At 44.7% G+C, this 22,368-nt stretch overlaps 1 protein-coding gene across 2 annotated transcripts in view; it reads left to right on the top strand.

Annotated features, from left to right (window-relative positions):
* ARHGAP35 (Rho GTPase activating protein 35) overlaps positions 1-22,368 on the top strand; it is a 137,644-nt gene that overhangs the window by 58,750 nt on the left and 56,526 nt on the right. For both annotated transcript variants that reach the window (XM_021668552.2, XM_012446644.3), the window contains exon 3: positions 13,485-13,629. In XM_021668552.2, the coding sequence (XP_021524227.1) occupies positions 13,485-13,629 (145 nt within the window). The remainder of the gene's footprint in view (positions 1-13,484; positions 13,630-22,368) is intronic.

Genomic DNA, 22,368 nt, shown 5'->3' with positions numbered 1-22,368 from the left:
CTAGAGCAAACCTCCTAGTAAAATTGCTGCAGTTGGGAACACAGACTGGCACTTGTTTGACTGGAAAAGCAAGATACCATCAGGGCAAAGAAGGCCAAGTCAACCCCTATGTGGGGAATTTGGACGTTTTTATTGGCATGACAAAGCAATACAATTTTATCTGAAGGGAGGGGGCAGCCACGGCCTCGGATTTCAGTTGGTAATGGAAAATACACTCCGTACCTCTTTCGTGCCAGACACCATGGGGAAATGGCACAGACCCTTCTTGCCCAGACCTCAGTCCCCAGTTGAAGCAGTAAGACCTACACAGCTACTGAAAAGCGGTGGCCTGCCCAGGGAAGGCTGTGTGTGGGCATGCTGAGGTAGTCACGTTAGAGTAGGGTGTAGTGCTTAGGAGCTCAGGCTCTGGGAATCTGGGCTACGGTCAGCTCCAGCTCCTCCACTTCCTTACTTGGACTTTGGGCACATGAGTCACCTCTCCACATTCTTTCTGCAAAAGAGGGAGCACCTTCCTGATCAGATGTGAGAAGTGAACACCAGGCATAGTGCATGCTTGATAGGTGTCAGCTGTCATCATTCAACTAGACCTCGCAGAACGAGTGGAACTGCAGCAGTGGCATGAGGTGAGGAAGGACTTGAAGGTGGAAATATGCATGTTGTATTCAGAGAAAGGAGAACGCTTGTCTGAGCTAGCTGTGGGCTTGAGGGGCCAACATTATCCATCCCTCAGGTGTAAGTTTTAACCCCATGCATTACTGAGCTGCTTTCTTGGTACTTACCCTAGCAACTGCCCTAACAAAAAAAAGCTATGCTCTGGGTACCAATGTGATACAGAAAACAATCACTCAGTGCTCTTGGCTGATTTGCTAGATTAGGTCTTTACTGTAAAACTGGAGTCAGAGTGAGGGAGTCGCTTTCATTTCTCCTCATGAAAGTGTAGACTGTAAAGCTCACTCTCATTCTGGGTGCTTTTCCCAGCTGAACCATTTAGCAACCCACCCTCATAGTGGGAGCCTTCCGCACTCAGCTGAATGAAATTGAAAATCTACGATTGCACTTCAGCGGGGTCATGAATAGTGGCTTTGTCTGTAAAGAGTTGTTGTTGCACATGGTCTCTGTCTCCCAGTGCCGTGCGTTTGCAAAGAGGAGATCAGGATCGGCAGGGTCTTATTTTAAAGCCAAAAAACAGGCTGGGGAGCCTTGTTCCACAAAGTATGCCTTTTGGGCATGCTGAAATGGCTGTATTCGGTGTGTTTGACTATGGACTTAAAGAGAAGACATTATTGGCTATTTACCCTTCTATCTGATGTGTTCTTATTTTGGTGCTTAAAAAAAAAAAAGACAAAACAGAATGATAAAGAAAATCTTTCACTCACTGCAGCAACCACATGACAAGACAACCTATTGAAAAGCTAACCAATTCAATCATGCATTGTTTGGTCTATAAGGCACCAAGTAACCAGTTTGACAGTTTGTGTCCCCCCAGTGAATTGGCTTATTTCATTGGATTCAGTGAATTGGCTGGTTGTTGTGGCTTTGTGTGGACACAGCTCTCATTTTGTGAGGCCTAGAACGGAGTTCAAGTTTCTAGTGTGAATAAAAACCAGCTGGGGAATTGGACTGCTTGCTCCCCTGGGAGGGATGTTGCGTTTTTGACAGACAAGCTGAATGTGATGAAATATGAGCTCTTTGTAACCTGCTCAGGAAAGACACTCAGTGTGTGCTTCAGAAGTGGTTAGTCCTACTCAATGAGCTTTGAGACTGAATACATACCTTGGTTTTAAAAATGGGGCGGGCACACTAACTTGACCTTGGATTTTCTGTTTCCTGAAAAAATTGTGTCTTTTAAATGAGGTACTTTTGTCTCCAGAGCACAAGTTCAGTCATTCTTTTAGGAAGGCAACATTCAGTTCAGCGTCTGGGCATTCAGTGAGCACTTGTTTTATGCCCAGCATTGTGCTAGGTGCCCTAGGTGTGGTAGTGACGTTAATGGAGCTTACAGTCTTGGGGATGTTATGTTTTAAACATGTCCTTGCATGCATTTTGAATATTACTAGAGGGAAGGTATGGGATACTAAGGAATTGTGTAACAAAGGAGTTTAACCTAAGCTGAGGTATCAGGAAAGCTCCCCAAGGAAATGATATTAAGGCTGAGACTCTTGAAGCATGAGGGCAAAGTCAGTGAAGATGGAAGCTTTGTGGAGCTGAAAGAACTTGATGCATTCAAAGCGTTCAAAGAAGCTTAGCGTGGCTGCTGTGGAGAGGTGAGGGAGACCCAGGCCAAATAGAGGGCTATGGCTACCACGTGAAGGGTTCTGTATTTTTGTGCATTTATTGAATACCTACTGTGTGCCAGGTACATGCCAGGCATTTTCACATCAATGTTTTATTTATTCCTCCTCCCAGTGTTAATGAGGCGATGTTTTGCATCCTTGTTTTAGAGGTGAGAGATTGGACTAAGGCTCAGAGATTCAACACCTTGCCCCAGTTGGTATAGCTACTGAGTGGGAAAGCTGAGATTCTGAACCCTGGTGTTCTGACTTCCACTTCCCGTGGATTTTTATAATCCATTCTGCAGAAAAGTTGCTAATATTCAACCGGCAGGTGCCTATATTTAGACCACTCAATAAGTCCAGTCGATTTGTTCATTCAAACAAAGGATCTTTGATTATCTGAAAAAATCCATTTCTCCTCACTGCTCCCTAGAACAGCACGGTGCTGTTTGTTTCCAGCTTCAGAGCCTCGTTGAGTAGAGGACAAAAAAGGCATGGAGACATTGAAATAGCAACTGGAACTTTGAGAAATTGTTTCAAACTGGTGTCACTCGATTCTCAGTTTATTTTAAGCCTGAAGAACTTCTGTAGTGTGTTTTTGGTGAATAAAAATAGACTATCTTTAACTATCTGCCTTAGCTTACAGCACACCTGTTCTTAAAAAAAATTACAATAGGCAACCTAAATCTGTTTTTCAAAGAACAAGGAATTGTGCTGATGCCTCACTGAGCCAACTCGGTCTCCTCAACCACCTGGTGATACTGAAACACCTTTGTGGGAACTCACATTATTCCAGTTTTAGTTGGGAATCACCTTTGCTTATAAGGCAAAGGCCTTCTGAATGGATTTTATCCAGCATTTGAGAGAGGCAAGCAGATAAAAACTGATCCATAGCACTGGAAATTCCAAATTCAGTGTGTATTGAACTTGAGGCATGTGTTCATGAAAATGTTCCTGCAACTAGTGGGCCTTCCTCACTGTTTGTCTCCCAATCACACTGGCCATGAATTGTCTTCTCAAGGGTGGACCCACGGTCACCAGACTTTCACACCTTTATAGAGCAAAATGCTATGGTCTAAGCTGGGCATGGTGGCTCACACCTATAATCCTAGCACTTTGAGAGGCCAAGGCAGGCAGATCACTTGAGGTCAGGAGTTTGAAACCAGCCTGGCCAACATGGTGAAACCCCATCTCTACAAAAAATACAAAAATTAGCCAGGTGTGGTGGCAGGCACCTATAATCCTACCTACTGGGGAGGCTGAGGCAGGAGAATCGCTTGAACCCGCGAGGTGGAGGTTGCAGTGAGCCAAGATTGCACCACTGCATTCTAGCCTGGACAACAGAGGGAGACTGTCTCAAAAAAAAAAAAAAAAAAAAAAGCTATGGTCTGGTTTAGTTAGGTCCTGCAATAGGATGACATGCCTCTGTTTTTTTGCCCATTATTTAAGAGGATTAGGGATGTCAAGAAGGCTAGGACTTTGTGCTCCTTCCTGTTCATCTCTAAATAAAGATGCTCCAAGGTGGCGAGTGACTGAGTCCCAGTATTAACTGCCGGCTTGAAGGAGACCATAGCTGAGCATTTGTGCTTTAATAATAGATTCTGCCAGCAAGAATACATCTGCCTTCAGGTTTTCTCTTAAACTTGGGCGTTGAATTTTTCCGAGCCAGGAGGGGGAGCACTGGTTAACCAAGAATACATTTGGAGCATAAGCAAATAACTTAATTGAAAAGATCCTTTTGAAACTCTTTTGGAAATAGGAGAGAATAATTACCAATCAGAAAGGCACGCTGTTGAATACTGAATGCAAGAAAGTGGTTTAGGGAACAGCTGTAGTGATGCCACTTACGGAATCTTTCCGATTTTCAAAGACTCTACCAGTTATAGTTAGTCCACAGTATGCCACCACACGACTTGGCAAGCCATGAGTGTGACCCTCTGGGACTCTGTGTATTGATTTCACTCTCATCCTCATTCAGATGACACAGTCTCTGTTCCACATGACATTCTGTATATGGTGTTACTCCATTACTCATTTTCTTTTTTTACATAAAACATTAAAAAAATTTTTTTTTGAAGGTGGGGTTTCGCTATGTTTCCAGTAACACAAAAGTCTTGGCCTTAAGCAGTCCGCCCACCTGGGCCTCCCAAAGTATTAGGATTACAGGCGTGAGCCACTGCATCTGGCTGGTGTTAACTGTTTAAAAAAAGGCCAGATGGCCGGGCGCGGTGGCTCACGCCTGTAATCCCAGCACTTTGGGAGGCCGAGGCGGGTGGATCATGAGGTCAAGAGATCGAGACCATCCTGGTCAACATGGTGAAACCCCATCTCTACTAAAAATACGAAAAATTAGCTGGGCATGGTGGTGCGTGCCTGTAATCCCAGCTACTCGGGAGGCTAAGGCAGGAGAATGCCTGAACCCAGGAGGCGGAGGTTGCGGTGAGCGGAGATCGCGCCATTGCACTCCAGCCTGGGTAACAAGAGTGAAACTCCATCTGAAAGAGAAAAAAAAAAAGGCCAGACATGGTGGCTCACGCCTGTGATCCCAGTACTTTGGGAGGCTGAGTTTGGCAGATTGTTTGAGCCCAGGAGTTTGAAACTAGCTTGTAGAACATGGCAAAACCCTGTCTCTATAAAAAATTAGTCAGGCATGGTGGTGCATGCCTGTAGTTCCAGGTACTTAGGAGGCTGAAGTGGAGAATTCACCTGAGCCCAGGGAAGTTGAGGCTGCAGTGAGCCATGATTACACCACTGCGCTCCAGCCTGGGCAACATAGTGAGACACTGTCTCAAAAAAACAACCAAAAAACCCAATACTGCTGCCGAGTTCCCCACCACCCCACTCTGCTTTCAGTCCAATTAAATCAGAATCTCTAGGCCTGGTGTCCAGGCCCTTAAAAAAAAAAAAAGACAAAAAAAGGCAGTGAATCCAACAGGCTGGGTTCTGTTTTTTATTTCCTTTATTAGATATGTCACCAAGCATTTAGAAGGTTTAAAAGGCTATGCTAGATGGTACAACTCTAGTGACCATATTTTCTGACCCTAAAATCTGGATAAGTAACTTCACATATATAAGGTTGTTTATGGAGACCAAAAGAGAATATTTGAAGTTGACAGTGTAGGGTCAGTAAGTAGCTCTCCCTGCTGTTCCCACAGAAGATGGAATATTCTTTATCCAAAAGGGGTAGCTGACCTCTCCTTTGGAGCTATGGGGACTGCCCATGTGCTGTTAGTCAGGTCCTTACCTTTTTCCATGGTTGCGTAGCTGGTACTTGTTCATGTGGTACCTAGATCAGCTTTGTTTCTTGTGGATATGTCTTCTGTTACCAAATAGATTTGAAGTTCATTGAGGGCAGGAGCCAACTATGGTCCTAGTATTAGCTCTGCTGCTAGTTTGTTATGTGGCCTTGAGGTAATTCATAAATTCATTAAAGAAAAAAAAGCCAAGACTCTTGCCTTCTAGGAACTTAACCCAGTAGAGTCTTTGTTATTTGTGTACATAAATGACCATACCTCATTCAGGACCTACAGAGGGAATTAGGACTTCATCTGGTGGTTTTTAAAAGGCTTATGATACGGTACTGCCAAAGTATGAACAAGGCCTTCTGAGCCTCACCACCTCACACACTAGTATGAGCAGCACAGTATAAGGAAAAAAGAGAATCTGTATCACAGAGACAGTCTGCCTCTCAGCTAAATTTGAAAAAAAAGAAAAGAACATTGGCCCAGTACATTATTGGAAACTGTGTTCAGCAAGTGTGTTGAGTGCCTGCTGCACGTCAGGCCCTGGAACCCGACCATCTTCCCAGCTGATAGAAGGCCCTTCTCTTGGCTCTTACCTATCCCTTGGCTGCCATGCTACTCTTTCTCTTGCCCCAGTGGACTTGGACAGGGTCTGTGGAGTGGGCTTACGGCCCAGTGAGGAGCAGAGGCAGTGACAGACGTAGCTTCCTACTCTGCCACAGTTGGGAGTTTCCTCTTTATGCCCTTGTGTCTGAAAAGCCGAGAGACCAGAGGTAGTTTCCAGGCACCATTTCTCCCCGGTGCACCACTGGCATAAACTATTATTTATAAACTTTGCCACAGTTAGCGTCAAGACCAAAAATCGAATGTGTTTTTAAGGAAACCGTGAGGTACAAAGCAATGGACTATGTTTATTTTTTTAAATCCATCTAAAAGGCCAAGGGGAAGGTGTTTCAGGCTGGCCCAGTCCTTGGTGTATGGCAGTGGCATTTCATCGTGGAGGAAACTGATCATGCAGGGGAAAGAGCATGGGGCTTTGGCGTTCACAGATCACAGCACACTAAGTGCTGGGTGTGAATCTCCATGAGTCTCTGTTTTCTCAACTGTAAAATGAGTCTAAATAACCCTTACCTTGCAGAGTGGTCGTGAGGTTTTGGGTAATTGTGCAGAGCAGCTACCACCATGCCCACCTACTCCTAAGGAATCTCTATTCCATTTTTGACCCTGTTGGACTCTAAACGTAGAGGCGGCCAGGTATGGTGGCTCACACCTATAATCCTAGAACTTTGGGAGGCCAAGGCAGGTGGATCACTGGAATTCAGGAGTTCGAGACGAGCTCGGCCAACATGGGGAAAACCTGTCTTCACTAAAAATACAAAAATTAGCTGGGCATGGTGGCTCACGCTTGTAATCCCAGCTACTTGGGAGGCTGAGGCAGGGGAATCTCTTGAACCTGGGAGGTGGAGCTGCAGTGAGCCAAGATTGCTCCACTGCATTCCAGCCTGGGCAACAGAGTGAGACTCCATCTCAGTAAAAAAATAAATAAATAAACTTAGAGGCACACATGTGGAGATTGTTCTCAGGAATTAACTTCCTCAGGCTGGGTGCTTTTTTCCCGTTTGGCCTGCTAATAAGTAAGTGCCTCCAGAAGAAGATAGATATTGGGTGGTGTCATTTTCTCTTCTTCAAGTACCTGCTGCTGAAAGTGCACCCAATAACTCCCTAAAGAGTGACACACGTCTGACTGGAGGCATGAGACATCTGGCAGGCCACTCAGGAGAATGGCATTCCCATCAGAAATATGCCTGGTAACCCTTCAGATGCCTGAAGTGTTAGTTCTATCAGCAGTCTGGCCCAGCTCTTGGCGTGCACCCCAAACTCTGATTTCCTTACTAGGAAGGTTTAGAATTAGTTTTGCAAGAGCTCCAATTTTGTGACACCCTAGGGAGTTTTCAGTTATCTCAAGGAGGTATTTTGAAATTCTGTAAACCAGAGTTCATTTAAGTCTTTAAAAAGAGGGAGTGAGATTGAATCCACGTCATTCAGCAAGGAGGTGGGGTGATGCTACTGCAAAAGCTTACCCTCCACATCCACTGTTGTAAATGGAAGGGTTGAACTAAATCTTGGACTCTTTGAGGTGAAAGAGATAGGGGCAGTTGTCTCAGTTAGCCTTCCGTCTCTTATCACTCCCAACGTGACCCTTTGGAGCCATACAAAAGAAGCCTGCTTCATAGTCAATAGGTAGCTCTATAGCTATTTGAAAATAGCTATCAGAGTGCCCCATTCTTTCCTTTGCCAACTTAAAGTTCCCTGGTATTTTATGTGAGTGGATCTTTATTACTTTTAGAAACTTTTAGAAGTCCTCCAGATAATCATTGATCAGTGTGCCTTCTTTTTTTTTTTTTTTTTGAGACTGGGTCTCCCACTGTCACCCAGGCAGGAGCTGGAGTGCTGGCTCACTGCAGCCTCTACCTCCCAGGCTCAAGCAGTCCTCCCACTGCAGCCTCCTGAATTGCTGGGACTACAGGCATGTGTCACCATACCCAGATAATTTTTTTTGTATTTTTTGTAGAGGGGTTTCACCATATTTGCCAGGCTGGTCTCAAAACACTTCAAGCGATCTGCCCACCTCAGCCTCCCAAAGTGCTGGGGTTACAGCCGAGCCTGGCTAGTGTGCTTTATTCACCTATTCAGTCATCCATTTATTTATTCTCTCCATACCAAGAATTTTCACTAGATTATAAGCTGTGATGGTTAAAAGCACAGGTTTTGCAGTCATACAGACATAACTTGGTCAAGTTACTGACTTTTTCCAGGAGTTGGCTTCTATAAAATGGAGTTTATAACACCCACAAATCTTTTGTGAATCTGGAGTGCCTGTAAAGAATTTATACTCACTGGGTGCAGTGGCTCATCTGTAATCTCAGCACTTTGGGAGTCTGAGGCAGGAAGGTCCCTTGAGCCCAGGAGGCCAAGGTTTGCAGGGAGCTGTGATTGCGCTAGTGCACCCCAGCCTGGGTGACAGAGTGAGACCCTATCTAAAAAAGAACTTATGCTAGGGTCTGATACATAGAGAGTGTTCAGTTGATGGAGGCTAAATTACCTGGCTAAGTTAGATTATTAGAGCACACCAGCATCATCTTGCTCCTAGTATTGAGAGGGTGGGGAAATAGGAGATTAAACTTTGTGGTCTGTTTACCAGAACCGTGATTAGAGGGCTTTAAGATGATTAGGAATAAACACAACATATCTACAACCACCCGATTTTTGACAAACCTGATAAAAACAAGCAATGGGGAAAGGATTCCCTGTTCAATAAGTGGTGTTGGGAAAACTGGCTAGCCATATGCAGAAAGCAGAAACTGGACCCCTTCCTGACACCTTATACTAAAATTGACTCCAGATGGATTAAAGACTTAAACATAAGACCTAACACCATAAAAACACTAGAAGGAAACCTAGGCAAAACCATTCAGGACATAGGCGTAGGCAAGGACTTCATGACCAAAACGCCAAAAGCATTGGCAACAAAAGCCAAAATAGACAAATGGGACCTAATCAAACTCCACAGCTTCTGCACAGCAAAAGAAACAGTCAATAGAGTGAATCGGCAACCAACAGAATGGGAAAAAATTTTTGCAGTCTACCCATCTGACAAAGGACTGATATCCAGAATTTACAACGAGCTAAAAAAGATTTACAAGAAAAAAACAAACAAGCCCATTCAAAAGTGGGCGAAGGACATGAACAGATACTTTACAAAAGAAGACATACATGAGGCCAACAAGCATATGAAAAAATGCTCATCATCACTGGTCATTAGAGAAATGCAAATCAAAACTACATTGAGATACCATCTCACGCCAGTTAGAATGGCAATCATTAAAAAATCTGGAGACAACAGATGCTGGAGAGGATGTGGAGAAATAGGAACACTTTTACACTGTTGGTGGGAGTGTAAATTAGTTCAATCATTGTGGAAGACAGTGTGGCGATTCCTCAAGGACCTAGAAATAGAAATTCCATTTGACCCAGCAATCCCATTACTGGGCATATATCCAAAGGATTATAAATCGTTCTACTATAAGGACACATGCACACGAATGTTCATAGCAGCACAGTTTACAATAGCAAAGACCTGGAACCAACCCAAATGCCCATCGATGATAGACTGGACAGGAAAAATGTGGCACATATACACCATGGAATATTATGCAGCCATTAAAAACGAGGAGTTCACGTCCTTTGTAGGGACATGGATGAACCTGGAAACCATCATTCTCAGCAAACTGACACAAGAACACAAAATCAAACACCACATGTTCTCACTCATAGGCGGGTGTTGAACAAGGAGAACACATGGACACAGGGAGGGGAGCACTATACATGGGGGTCTGTTGTGGGGGAGTGGGGGGGACAGCGGGGGGGTGGGGAATTGGGGAGGGATAGCATGGGGAGAAATGCCAGATATGGGTGAAGGGGAGGAAGGCAGCAAATCACACTGCCACGTATGCACCTAAGCAACAACCTTGCATGTTTTTCACATGTACCCCAAAACCTAAAATGCAATAAAAAAAAAAAAAAAAAAAAAACAGAATAGACAGTTACCTACCAGTTAAAATACCTTATATGAAGAAAATAGAATAAAGATTTAGTCATTTATATGTAAATAAGATGTATTGGTTGTATGTAAATGAAAATTGGATCCTTTAAAAATTAAAAAAAAAAAAAAAAAGATGATTAGGAATAGCTTCCTTGCAGCTTCTTTTCAGTTCCATTTTTATTCCTTCACAGAAGCAGTTTATTTGGAAGCCTTGGTTTTATTGAAGAACAGGGCTGTTAGTTTTCATAGGCATATCCTGCAGGATTTGAGGTTCTTAAAAACTTGAATGACAGAAGATGGATGAATGTGACTTAAGTACAGATGCTCTTTGGTTATTCAGATTATACAGCTAACCTTTTAAACTCTAAATATAAAAACTTTTCGACTTTTAACTTTTTAAACTTTAAGTTAAAAAAATTAAGAAATCTTTTAAGGGGGGAAGCATTGCTTGAATCATTGTTATCTGATTGCAATAGTGTGTGAAATAGAGGCACTCAGCCTTCTTCTTCTTTTTTTTTTTTTTTCTCTCGAGATGGAGTCCTGCTCTGTTGCCTAGGCTGGAGTGCAATGGTACAGTCTTGGCTCACTACAACCTCCACCTGCTGAGTTCAAGAGATTCTCCTACCTCACCCTTCCTAGTAGCTGGGATTACAGGCACCCACTATCATGCCCGACTAATTTTTCTATTTTTGTAGAGACAGAGTTTCACCATGTTGGCCAGGCTGGTCTCTTAACTCCTGACCTCAGGTGATCCGCCCTCCTCAGCCTCCCAAAGTGCTGGAATTACAGACATGAGCCACCGAGGCTGGCCAGCCCTCTTATTTATTATTTTGAGACAGGGTCTCACTTTGTCACCCAGGCTGGAGTGCAGTGGCATGATCTCAGTTCACTACAGCTTCGACCTCCTGTGCTCAGGTGATCCTCCCACCTCAGCTCCCCAGGTAGCTGGGACTATAGGCGCACACTACCGTGCCAAGCTAATTGTTTTTATATTTTTTTGTAGAGATGGGGTTTCACCATGTTGCCAAGGCTGGTCCCAAACTCCTGAGCTCAAGTGATCTACCCACCTCATCCTCCCAAAGTGCTAAGATTACAGGCATTAGCCACTGCACCCGACCTTAAATTCTTTATGTTATACTTCATATAAGTAGAGGATGCTAGATAGAGAGACAGTATAGACTGGTTAAAATATTTCCTATAAAGGTATATCATACATCATTAATTGGCTTTTCCTTACTTCTTTGGTAAAAAGTCTGAAGTCGGCCGGGTGCGGTGGCTCAAGCCTGTAATCCCAGCACTTTGGGAGGCCGAGGCGGGTGGATCACGAGGTCAAGAGATCGAGACCATCCTGGTCAGCATGGTGAAACCCCGTCTCTACTAATACAAAAAATTAGCTGGGCATGGTGGCGCGTGCCTGTAATCCCAGCTACTCAGGAGGCTGAGGCAGGAGAATTGCCTGAACCCGGGAGGCGGAGGTTGCGGTGAGCCGAGATCGCGCCATTGCACTCCAGCCTGGGTAACGAGCGAAACTCCATCTCAAAAAAAAAAAAAAAAAAAATGTCTGAAGTCAGAGCCTGTTTGCTTCAGTCTATAAGGGGAGCAAGCAGTAGCCACTCCCCTAAACCTGGGAGGCTATGCTACCACTTTATGAGGAGTGGGTATCTCACAGTGGGTGGGGACAGGCTTTATGGAGTGCATGGTTCTTCCCGGGAACCCCAGAATCCATTCACATTATAGCATTCTCCATACTGAGTCAGGTAGCAGGCTGAATGAAGATTGGATCATCATTGCCTTTGGTTGGTCATTTGAAGTAACGTCACCCAGCAGCCCAGAAATGGAATGGTCTTGCGCTTTCCTTGTGTACATTTTATTCTGATCTTTTCTTTCTTTCTTTCTTTCTTTTTTTCTTGCTACTTGTTTGCCCAGGAAGTTCACAAAGAATCTCAGACTAAACAGGAAGTGATTTCTTTCCTGTGTAAAGGGGTACTAGTAGGACCGAAGATGGGCAGGAGAAGGAGAGGGAATAGGTGGCCTGTGGCCTGGCGGCTCATTGTTTCCTTCAGAGGATTTTATGTAAAATCCCTAAACACTTTAGGTTTATGGGCTGTGCACACTTCTAAGTAAATCTGCTTTTCTAAATTGGTTTCATCAACTTGAAAATGAAACTGAATTGCTGGAGATACACCTGGGTCTAATTTACCTTGATCCTGTTCGGTTACTTTGCCCTTTTTAGTAGGTATTTTAACAAAAGGCCAAAATTTCAAGTGTATTTCTTTGGCTTTAGGAAATTTACCATTTGTTTAGAGTAACTTTTCTCCATTTAAGGTTCAAAATAAAAAGATTGAATCCTTTTGAAGCAGAAGGTCTCTGCTAATCATGTTAACGAGCATAGGCTTTGGAGAAGGACCTTCCTGGATTTGAATCCGAGAGCTGTCACTTAGTAGTTGTGTCATTTAGGCATCAGGTTTAAAAGAAATAATATTTGGCAGGCTGGGCAACATAATGAGACCCCCATGTCTCCAGAAAATTTAAAAATTAGCCTGAGTGCATGCCTGTGGTCCCAGCTTTGGGAGGCTGAGGAGGGAAGATCGCTTGAGCCCAGGAGGTTGAGGCTGCAGTGAGCTCACGCCACTGCACTCCAGCCTGAGCAACACCGGGAGATCCTGTATCAAAATGATAATAATAATAATAATATCTGGAACTTACTCTGTGCATAGGAAGTTCTCAAATGGTTGCTGCTGCTGCTGCTAGGACTTCTTGAAGAAAGTGACTGGGGAAAAAATAGGCAAAAAAAATACTTTGTCTTGTTAGTTGATTTTACTTTTTCCTAATGTGGACACAACTGAGAATTAGCCGCAAGCTAATGTATCGAAGAACATTCTCATTTGGGGCTATCAGCCCTAGCAGAATGCCTGATCTCTTTTCTAGAGACAGGAAATTATCTGTTTTCCATTTCATCTCTTTAAAAGATTTTAGCCATCTTTGAGTGTGAAACATCTATTATCCTTGTAGGGTGTTTGGAAAACTTCCTGTTTACTCCAGTGCATCCCTGGTAGAGGATGTAGATAATCATCGTATTGTTATTTTATTACATAAACATGGCCTGCTTCTTATAAACATCTTTGTTCTAATAACGTGGTCTCATATTCAAGGTGTGACTACATGGCAGCTTTCTGGTATCTTATGTGATATTCGGAGGCCAGAATATAGAAAATTAGTGAGATGTGGCAAGCAAGTCTTTCTACTCCTTGAAATCTTTCTAGCAGTTTTTATATCACTGCTTCCCCTCTGGAACCCTTACTGATGTTTCAGTCACATGTTGATACTCACTTTGTTTTTGTGCTTCCTTTTCTCTTTCCTGGACAGAAACCAAAGCCCAAACCCCGGCCATCCATCACAAAGGCAACCTGGGAGAGTAACTATTTTGGGGTACCCTTAACAACTGTCGTGACTCCAGAGAAGCCGATCCCCATTTTTATTGAAAGATGTATTGAGTACATTGAAGCCACAGGTAAGAGTGTTACCTCATAGCAGTTTATACCTTTCACTGTCTACAGTACGCTTACTGGAGGGCCAAGCCATCTGGAAATTCTGGAATCAGTTGTTGAGTGTGAGATGCTCTTGGAGAAGGAGCTGAGCAGTCATGACAGCTGTCAGATGTGTGGATTCTCCATTTGTGTGCAGTTTTGAGGCTGTCGTTGGGCATTTCTTAGGCCTTGGCCTACGAAGGAGCCATTCTGCACTCAGGGTGGCAGCTATGGCTACTTGGGTGTTTTCTCTGTGCTCTGTCACCCACCAAAGCATCAGCACTCTGTCAGTCGCCTGCCCGCCTGTGCTCCCTGTAGGTCTGTGAGCTCCTTGAGGGTTTTGCTATCATTGTGTCCTTGGTACTACGGTGGATACATAATACATTTTGATTTGGTAAAATGAGTACAGCCCTCAGCATTGATCAGGTGCCTGAGACTCATGTATTGATGGGATTTTTTTCTGAGGTAAGAAAATGATCAGGATGCTTGGGATATCTAATGGTTCTGTAGCTCTTCTGACAACTTGATGCTATTGCAAAGGTAGACTGTCTTGGAAAGTTTTTTGCATTGTTCTTGAAATAATTAAGGTTTACTTGTGTTGAAACTGTTTGCTTTATTCATTTAGAGCTCTCGTGTCCCTTTGGCCTTCCAGTTTCGCTAAGGTGGGTTCTTGAGCATTAGGAATTGGGCTCAGGAACACAAGCTTAAACTAATTTGAAACTGAGGTAGGGATGACAGCCTTGCTATGTGTTCTTTCTAACTCTGATGTTATCCACAATGGTATTAAGGATCATGTGGTGTGGACAGCCTACTGGGCTCTGCTGATAATTCCACCACCGTCATGTGAAGCTGAGTGACATTGCTCATATTTACTTAGGATATTGCAAATCAGGGAAAATAATTTTATTCTTTTTTTTTTTTTTTTGAGATAGAGTCTCGTTCTGTTGCCCAGGCTAGGGTGCAGTGGGGTGATCTCAGCTCACTGCAACCTCTGCCTCACAGGTTCAAGTGATTCTCCCGCCTCAGCCTCCCTAGTAGCTGGGATTACAGGTGCCCACCACCGTGCCCGGCTAATTTTAGTCCATTCTGTACCCAAAGCCGTTTCTCAGTGTCCATCTTTTTTTTTTTTTTTCCTGCTGTAGACACAGGGGTCTCACTTATTGCCCAGGCTAGTCTCAAAACCCTGGCTTCAAATGATCCTCCTACCTTGGCATCCTAAAGTCCTGGGATTACAGGCCTGAGCTACCATGCCTGGCTTCACCGTCCATCTTTTTGACACTGGTTTTGTATTAATTTCTTTCTTCATCTCTCTCTGTAAAATGGTTGAAAGTTGCAGGTATGATATGCACCTTTACATACATACATACATACGTTTATTTATTAGGCAGAGTCTCACTCTGTCACCCAGGCTGGAGTGCAGTGGCACAATCTCAACTCACTGCAACCTCTGCCTCCCAGGTTCAAGCAATCCTCCCACCTCAGCCTCCTGAGGTGTGCACTACCACAGGCATGCACCACCACACCTGGCTAAATTTTTTTTGTATTTTTAGTAGAGACGGGGTTTCACCATGTTGGCTAGACTGGTCTTGAGCTCCTGACCTCAAGTGGTCCACCTACGTTGGCCTCCCAAAGTGCTGGGATTACAGGTGTGAGCCACTACGCCCAGCCTGCACCTTTACTTTTAAATACTTCAGTGGGTATTTTCCAAAAACATTTTCTTGTAGAACCATTGTGCGTTTATCAAAATTAGGAAATCAACATTTATCTAGTACTAATCTGTCTGAAATCTAATCTGTAGACATTCTCATTTCATCAATTTTCCCACTAACGTCCTTTATAGCAATAGACAAAACACTGTTTTGGTCCAGGACCACATGTTTCATTTAGTGGTCAAATTTCTTTAGTCAGTTGGGTTCATCTGGAACAGGTGAGTTCATCTGTTTTTCATGACCTTGAGAGTTTTAAAGAACACAGATTAGTTCTTTTGTAGGATGTTCCTCAGTTTGGCTTTGTTTTCCTTTTTTTTTTAATTAATTTTCTGTATTTTTAGTAGAGATGGGGGTTCCATGTTGCCCAGGCTGGTCTTGAACTCCTGAGCTCAAGCAATCCACACGCCTTGGCCTTCCAAAGTGCTGGGATTACAGGCATGAGCCACCGCGCCCGGCCTTGGCTTTGTTTTTGTGATCGGTTTCTGGATTTGCACTTCTGGCAGACGCTGCAGGACACCAATGCTATGTCCTTCTCAGTGTATGCCATCTGGAGGACTGTGATGTTGATGTGTGCCATCCCTGGAGCTGTTCTCTTTGATCACTTGGTAAATCTGGTATCTGCCAGACTTTTCCACTGTGAAGTTACTCATTTCCCCTTTGTAATTAATACATTTTTTGTGGGGAGATGCTTTGAGACTCTCTAAGTAACAGGTTTTTCCTAGTGCTTCCACCCACTAGTTTTGAGCATCCATTGATGATTTCGCGACAGTGATCACCATAGTTCTTCTAACTTGCTCATTCTTCCTGCACTTATTAGTTAGCATTCTCTTGTCGGACAGGGCTTGCCCTTCCCAAGGGGAGCCTTTCAGTGGTCTCCCTGAGCGATTCACTGCAGTGGCAGCAAGTGCTGGACTGTTCCCCACATGCCCTCTAACTGAGCGCAGCCGTGGGCCTGACCAAACCTTGCTTCTCCAGCTTCTAAACTTCCCACTCAGCATGATAACTTTTTTACATCCAATGACGAAGTGATGCTTCCCCTTGCTGTTGTACTTGTGAATCCTTTCAGCCACAAAGACCTCTTCCATGCGCCCCCAGTCCTCCAGCAGCCATCATCAAGCTGCTGCTTCTCTTAAAGCTCTGTTAGACTGCAACACCGTCCAGCCTGTCCCAGAACACTTGGAGCTTCAGGGTCATCTCTGACACATCTGATCAAATCCCAAGTCTGTCGGTTCTGCTTTGCCATCTCTTTGCTCTGTCCCCTCCGTTTCACCTCTGCTGCCCACCATCACCCACCTTCTCAGTCCGTTCTATGGACATGACGATTCATCTGCTGAAAACCCATCCTCGCTTCCTTGCAGCTCACCAGATGCAGGCCACACTCATAACCCTCCTGCCCGGTCTCAGGAACAGCAGGACTGTTGCCATGCATTGTCCCTGCCTTCCTTTTTTTTTTTTTAAGAGACTGGGTTTCACCGTGTTAGCCAGGATGGACTCCATCTCCTGACCTTGTGATCCACCCGCCTCGGCCTCCTAAAGTGCTGGGATTACAGGCGTGAGCCACCACACCCAGCCTATCCCCTGCCTTCCTTCCCACCCTTTCTTTTGCCTTCCTTCCCACCCTCTCTGTTTTTTCCTCTCTCTCCCTCCCTTCCTTCTTTTCTGTCTTTCACCCCTTTCTTTCTGTTTTATATTGCGTCAAGTATTAATTTTAAAATAGTTCTGTAAGAATACAAACAATATATGAGAAGGATGTGAACCAAGCAGAATTTGTTAGTATTTCTCTGCCTTAGGGCATGTCTCTTGTATGGTTTAAAATTTGTCCCCCACTCCTCTTTGCCTCTGGAACTTATCCTTATTCTTCAAGAGGCTTCCACCCCTAATAGCAGTTTGAATTTAACTGCCCTGGCAGTTCTTCTCAGCCAGATTTCACCTTCCTAAAAACAGGATTCTCTGTTCTCCTTATCTCCCTAGAGCCCAATACAGCATATACAGTAATTGATGATTGTAAATTAGCTAGGCATGGTGGCGTGTGTCTGTAGTCCCTACCCTGGAGGCTGAGGTGGGAGGACTGCTTGAGGCCAAGGGTTCAAGGCTGCAAGTGAGCTGTGATCACGCCGCTGGAGCGCAGTGGTGCAATTATAGCTGACTTGCAGCCTCACCCTTCTGGCCTCAAGCTTCTTGAATAATTGGGACTACAGGCACATGGCACCATGCCCAGCTAATTTTTGTATTTTTTGTAGAGACAGAGTCTCACTATGTTGCCCAGGCAGGTCTTGAATGCTTGGCCTTAAGCAGTCCTCCCATCTTGGCCTCCCAAAGTGCTAGGATTATAAGCATAAGCCACTGCACCTAGCCAGAGACCCTATCTCTAAAAAAAAAAAAAAAAAAAGCCGGGCACAGTGGCTCACGAATTGGAGACCAGCCTGGCCAACATGGTGAAACCTCATTTCTACTAAAAATACAAAAACTGGTTGGGTGTGGTGGCAGACACCTGTAAGCCCAGCTACTCAGAAGGCTGAGGCAAGAGAATAGCTTAAACTCGGGAGGCAGAGGTTGCAGTGAACCGAGATTGTGCCATTGCTCTCCAGCCTGGGTAACAAGATCGAAACACCATCTGAAAAAAAAAAAAAGTTTGATTGAATAAGTGGTTTTCAGTCTGGAACACCTTAATTCCATTTTTATCTTTCTTCTTAAAAAAAAAAAAAAATGGCCAGGCATAGTGGTTCACACCTGTAATTCCAGCATTTGGGAGGCTGAGGTGGATGGATCATTAGGTCAGGAGTTCAAGACCAGCCTGGCCAAGATGGTGAAACCCTGTCCTACTAAAAATACAAAAATTAGCCAGGCACCGTGGCAGGCGCCTGTAATCTCAGCTACTCAGGAGGCTGAGGCAGGAGAATCACTTGAACCCAGGGGACAGAGGTTGCAGTGAGCCAAGATCATGCCACTGCACTCCTGCCTGGATGACAGAGTGAGACTCCATCTCAAAAAAAAAAAATGACCATATATTTCCCCTTGTTGGTTTTGTACTTCTGTGGAATTTCGGAAGAAAAAGTAAACCTGGTATCTGTGAGGTTAGTGTGTATTGGAGGGATGTCTTTGTGTATCCTTATTTCCTAAGGAAACTTTTTCTCTCTTTTATAAAATTAAAGCAGGTTCATTGTAGAAATTGGACAAATGTCAAGAACTATGAAGAGAATCTCAAAGATTCATGATCTGCTACTTAGTAAAAAGTGCAGTAATGATTTGAGATGTTTCTTATAGTCTTATTTCTCTGCATATACACATATATTTATTTTTACATAATTCAGAGTATGAGGTAAGCTAGCATTCAACATTTTTTGAACATAGCCCTCTTAGATGAGGCAGAAGAGGCCAGGCGCAGTGGCTCACACCTGTAATCCTAGCACTTTGGGAGGCTGAGGTGGGCGATCACTTGAGGTCAGCAGTTCCAGACCAGCCTGACCAACATGGTAAAACCCATTTCTACTACAAATACTAAAGTTAGCCTTGTTTGTCAGGCCTGGTCAAAGTAGTCCAAAGTCAGAAGTCATCGTGTCCCTGTTTTTGGGTCCATTTCCTGTACCTTGGCACTTTAAGGCTTGTCCTGGAAAATAAAACATTGCATCATCACTTGTGAAGGCAGGGCTTGTGAGTTTGCACTGCTGAAGTGAGGGTAGGAAAGAAATCTATGCCACAGGGCCTTTGGTGCTGCCCACTCATCTTGTCTGCACAGCCAGGGCTCAGCCAGTGGGAGTGCAGAAAATGAGCAAGACCAAAACCTTGCCGTGGAGAGGAGGGTGGCACAGCTATTGATAAATCGGGACTTGAACTATGCCATCACTCTAAAAATGTTTTTTATCTGATTACAAAAGTAATATATGGCTGGGTGTGGTGGCTCATGCCTGTAATCCCAGCACTTTGAGAGGGCAAGGCAGGAGTAGCATTCAAGCCCATGAGTTTAAGACCAACCCAGGCAACATGATAAAACTCTGTCTCTACCAAAAATACAAAAATTAGCTGCACATGGTGGTCCACGCCTGTAGTCCTAGCTACTCCGAGGCTGAGGTGGGACGATCACTTGCGCCCAGAAGGTTGAGGTTATGTGAGCTGAGATCATGCCACTGCACTCCAGCATGGGCGACAGAGTAAGACCCTGTCTCAAAAAAAAAAAAAAAAAAAGTAATATACTTGCTCATTGTAAAACAAATTAATCATTATAGATATTTATGACAGAAAATGAAAGTCCTTTGCAATCCCAGTCTCCAAGAGTCATCTCCTTAATACACGTATTATGCTTCCTGATAATGCTCATCCCCAAAACACTGGAAAGTCTGAGCATGAGATCATCTCTGTGCTGGTCCGCAGCTTGTTGTTTGTTTTAGCTGAACATCCTACACCTCGGTCGTCACATCTGAATTCCACCTCCAGGCCAATCGCATTTTGGTTTTTGATATGAGGAGAGGATGCAAGAGCTAGTATGAGAGGAGGGTCTCTGGAAGTGTGGGAAGAGAATCCCTGTTTACAGAGGTGACACATGGCAGGTTCCTGTGACTGGCATCTCCCAGGCCCTTAGTTTGTGAGTAAAGTGCCAACTCCTTCTAAACACAAGAAGAAGGATCATCACTTTCTTACCTCAGTTAACTGCTCCTGATGTTTTCGAGCTGGGCACTCTGTTGAGACTCCTTCACCATATTTCCCTTCGTAGGTTAGCTCCTAACACTGGGAGGGAAATTGCTTCTGACTTGCACCTGTCTTCTTTCCTGAGCTTTCTGACCAGTTCATTTACCCTGTTAATATTTCTGAAAATCAGAACGTGGTCAAGAAATGGCCAGAGAGTGGAACAGCTTTTAGATTGATCTGCAGATGCTTTTAGGCGGCCAGCCCAGGGACAGCCTCTGTGCTCGCTGTGCTAATAGGATATTAGACTTTCACTCTCTCAGCTCCGGTTACATGGAAAGGCTGGATGAGGGCATGTCACTGCCACAGCTGCTCTGGGACCTCCACCGAGAGTGGGAAGGAGGCGGGGGTTGGGGGAAGCTTAGGAGTCAGACTAACTTTATATTTCTAGCTTGAATGCTTTTTTCCTTCAGTTTTCATCTCCGTGGAAAATTAGTTGAGGCAATGAAGTCACTGCTCCCTTCTGCAGCAGTGTGGCTCCTAATGGCAGAGGACATTGGCCAAGCTCATTTGAGCTCTCCAGTGCATAGCAGGAAGTAGAATTATTCAGTTCAGTGTACCTTTCTGGAATGGGGTGAGAGGTTACTTTTAGAGCCGGCTCACAGTCCTCCTGAGAATAATTTCTCAGGGTAAAGTACACTGTCTTTACTGCTCATGGTGGTCACAAGACTGAGGTTTTAAATCTTGGGTCTCAGGGCCAGATTTGAGTCAAGGCTTCCTAGGATTCAAGAAATTCAACAGCAGAGGAACCCCCTGAGGCAGCTTCCAAGTGTCTGTCAAGCCTGCCCAACCGGGACGGTCTCAGCGTCCTGGAGACAGAATCCTGGTGCCCCACTGGCCTTGGCTCTGCTGCGTGTGTTCCGGGGCCCCCAGCCTCTCCTCAGCCGCACTTGCTAGCCATTTAAATTTAGCTATTTAAACAGCATTCTCTACACATGCTTTCTTTGAATAATGTGTGAGACCAAACTTCGTTCCCTGTTTCTGTGATTTTTAGCCTCTGCTTTTGGCAGTGTGAGAGGGAACAGGCCAACAGTGAGGAAGTGATTTCCTGGGCCCCAGTCCTTTCTTAATTGGTTTGCTTACTGAGGTGACCCACCCTCCACACCTCTCTCTAGCAAGTGCTGTAGGGGCTGAGAAAAGGAATCGTGCCCAGGGAGAAGCTGTTTCACTGGGGCAGAAGGCCCTCGTCTTCTCTCTTGAATTATGATGGAGTCAGACCATTCCACATAAATAACTGACAGGCCATGGTTTGTTAGTGCAGCTGACTTTCAGTTAGTCCCTCTGGAATGAAGAGTTGCCTGGAGTCAGGGAAGCCCTGGCAGGCATTGAAAGTCGTAATGCCCAGGTGGCTTGCCCTCGTGTTCTCTCAGCCCCCTTTCTGTTGCATACACGTTTCTTGAGCGTTGATAGGACCTAGGCCTGGCTCTGGGCACTCCATTGTATATGATCCCTTAAGAGATAGTGTTTTGCTCTGAGAACATGGGTGTGGTAGGAATCTAGCCCTTGGGAGGGGTCAGGGTACATCTCAGTCTTTTGTGACTGTGGGGAGTACCTCAGTGTCACTAAAGTTCAGGGTTAGTCTGGCAGGAAAGAAGGTGGCAGCATTGATATTCCCTTCCCTGGATAAAATCTTGAGAGGAAGGAATGAGTGCGGTGGCTCACACCTGTAATCCCAGCACTCTGGGAGGCTGAGGCAGGCAGATCATGAGGTCAAGAGATCGAGACCATCCTAGCCAACATGGTGAAACCCCTTCTCTACTAAAAATACAAAAATTAGCTGGGCTGGCTGGGCGCAGTTTCCCACGCCTGTAATCCCAGCACTTTGGGAGGCCGAGATGGGCAGATCACGATGTCAGGAGATCGAGACCGTCCTGGCCAATGTGGTAAAACACCATCTCTACTAAAAATACAAAATTAGCTGGGTGTGGTGGTGCATGCCTGTAATCTCAGCTACTTGGGAGGCTGAGGCATGAGAATCGTTGGGAGGCTGAGGCACAAGAATTGCTTGAACCCAGGGGGCGGAGGTTGTAGTGAGCTGAGATTGTACCATTGCACTCCAGCCTGGCAACAGAGCGAGACTCTGTCTCAAAAATAAATAAATAATAAATAAATAAATAGCGAGACCCTGTCTCAAAAATACATAATAAATAAATAAAATAAATTAGTTGGGCATGGTGGCACATGCCTGTAGTTCCAGCTACTTGGGAGGCTGAGGCAGGAGAATCTCTTGAACCCAGGACGCGGAGGTTGCAGTAAGCCAAGATTGTGCCACTGCACTCCAGCCTAGTGACAGAGCAAGACTCTGTCTCTAAATAAGTAAGTAAATAAATAAAT

Source organism: Aotus nancymaae, unplaced genomic scaffold (assembly GCF_030222135.1).
Source record: "Aotus nancymaae isolate 86718 unplaced genomic scaffold, 86718_ANA_hifiasm-v0.15.2.pri h1tg000028l, whole genome shotgun sequence".
NCBI lineage: Eukaryota > Metazoa > Chordata > Mammalia > Primates > Aotidae > Aotus > Aotus nancymaae.
This window is presented reverse-complemented; position numbering and strand designations above follow the sequence as displayed.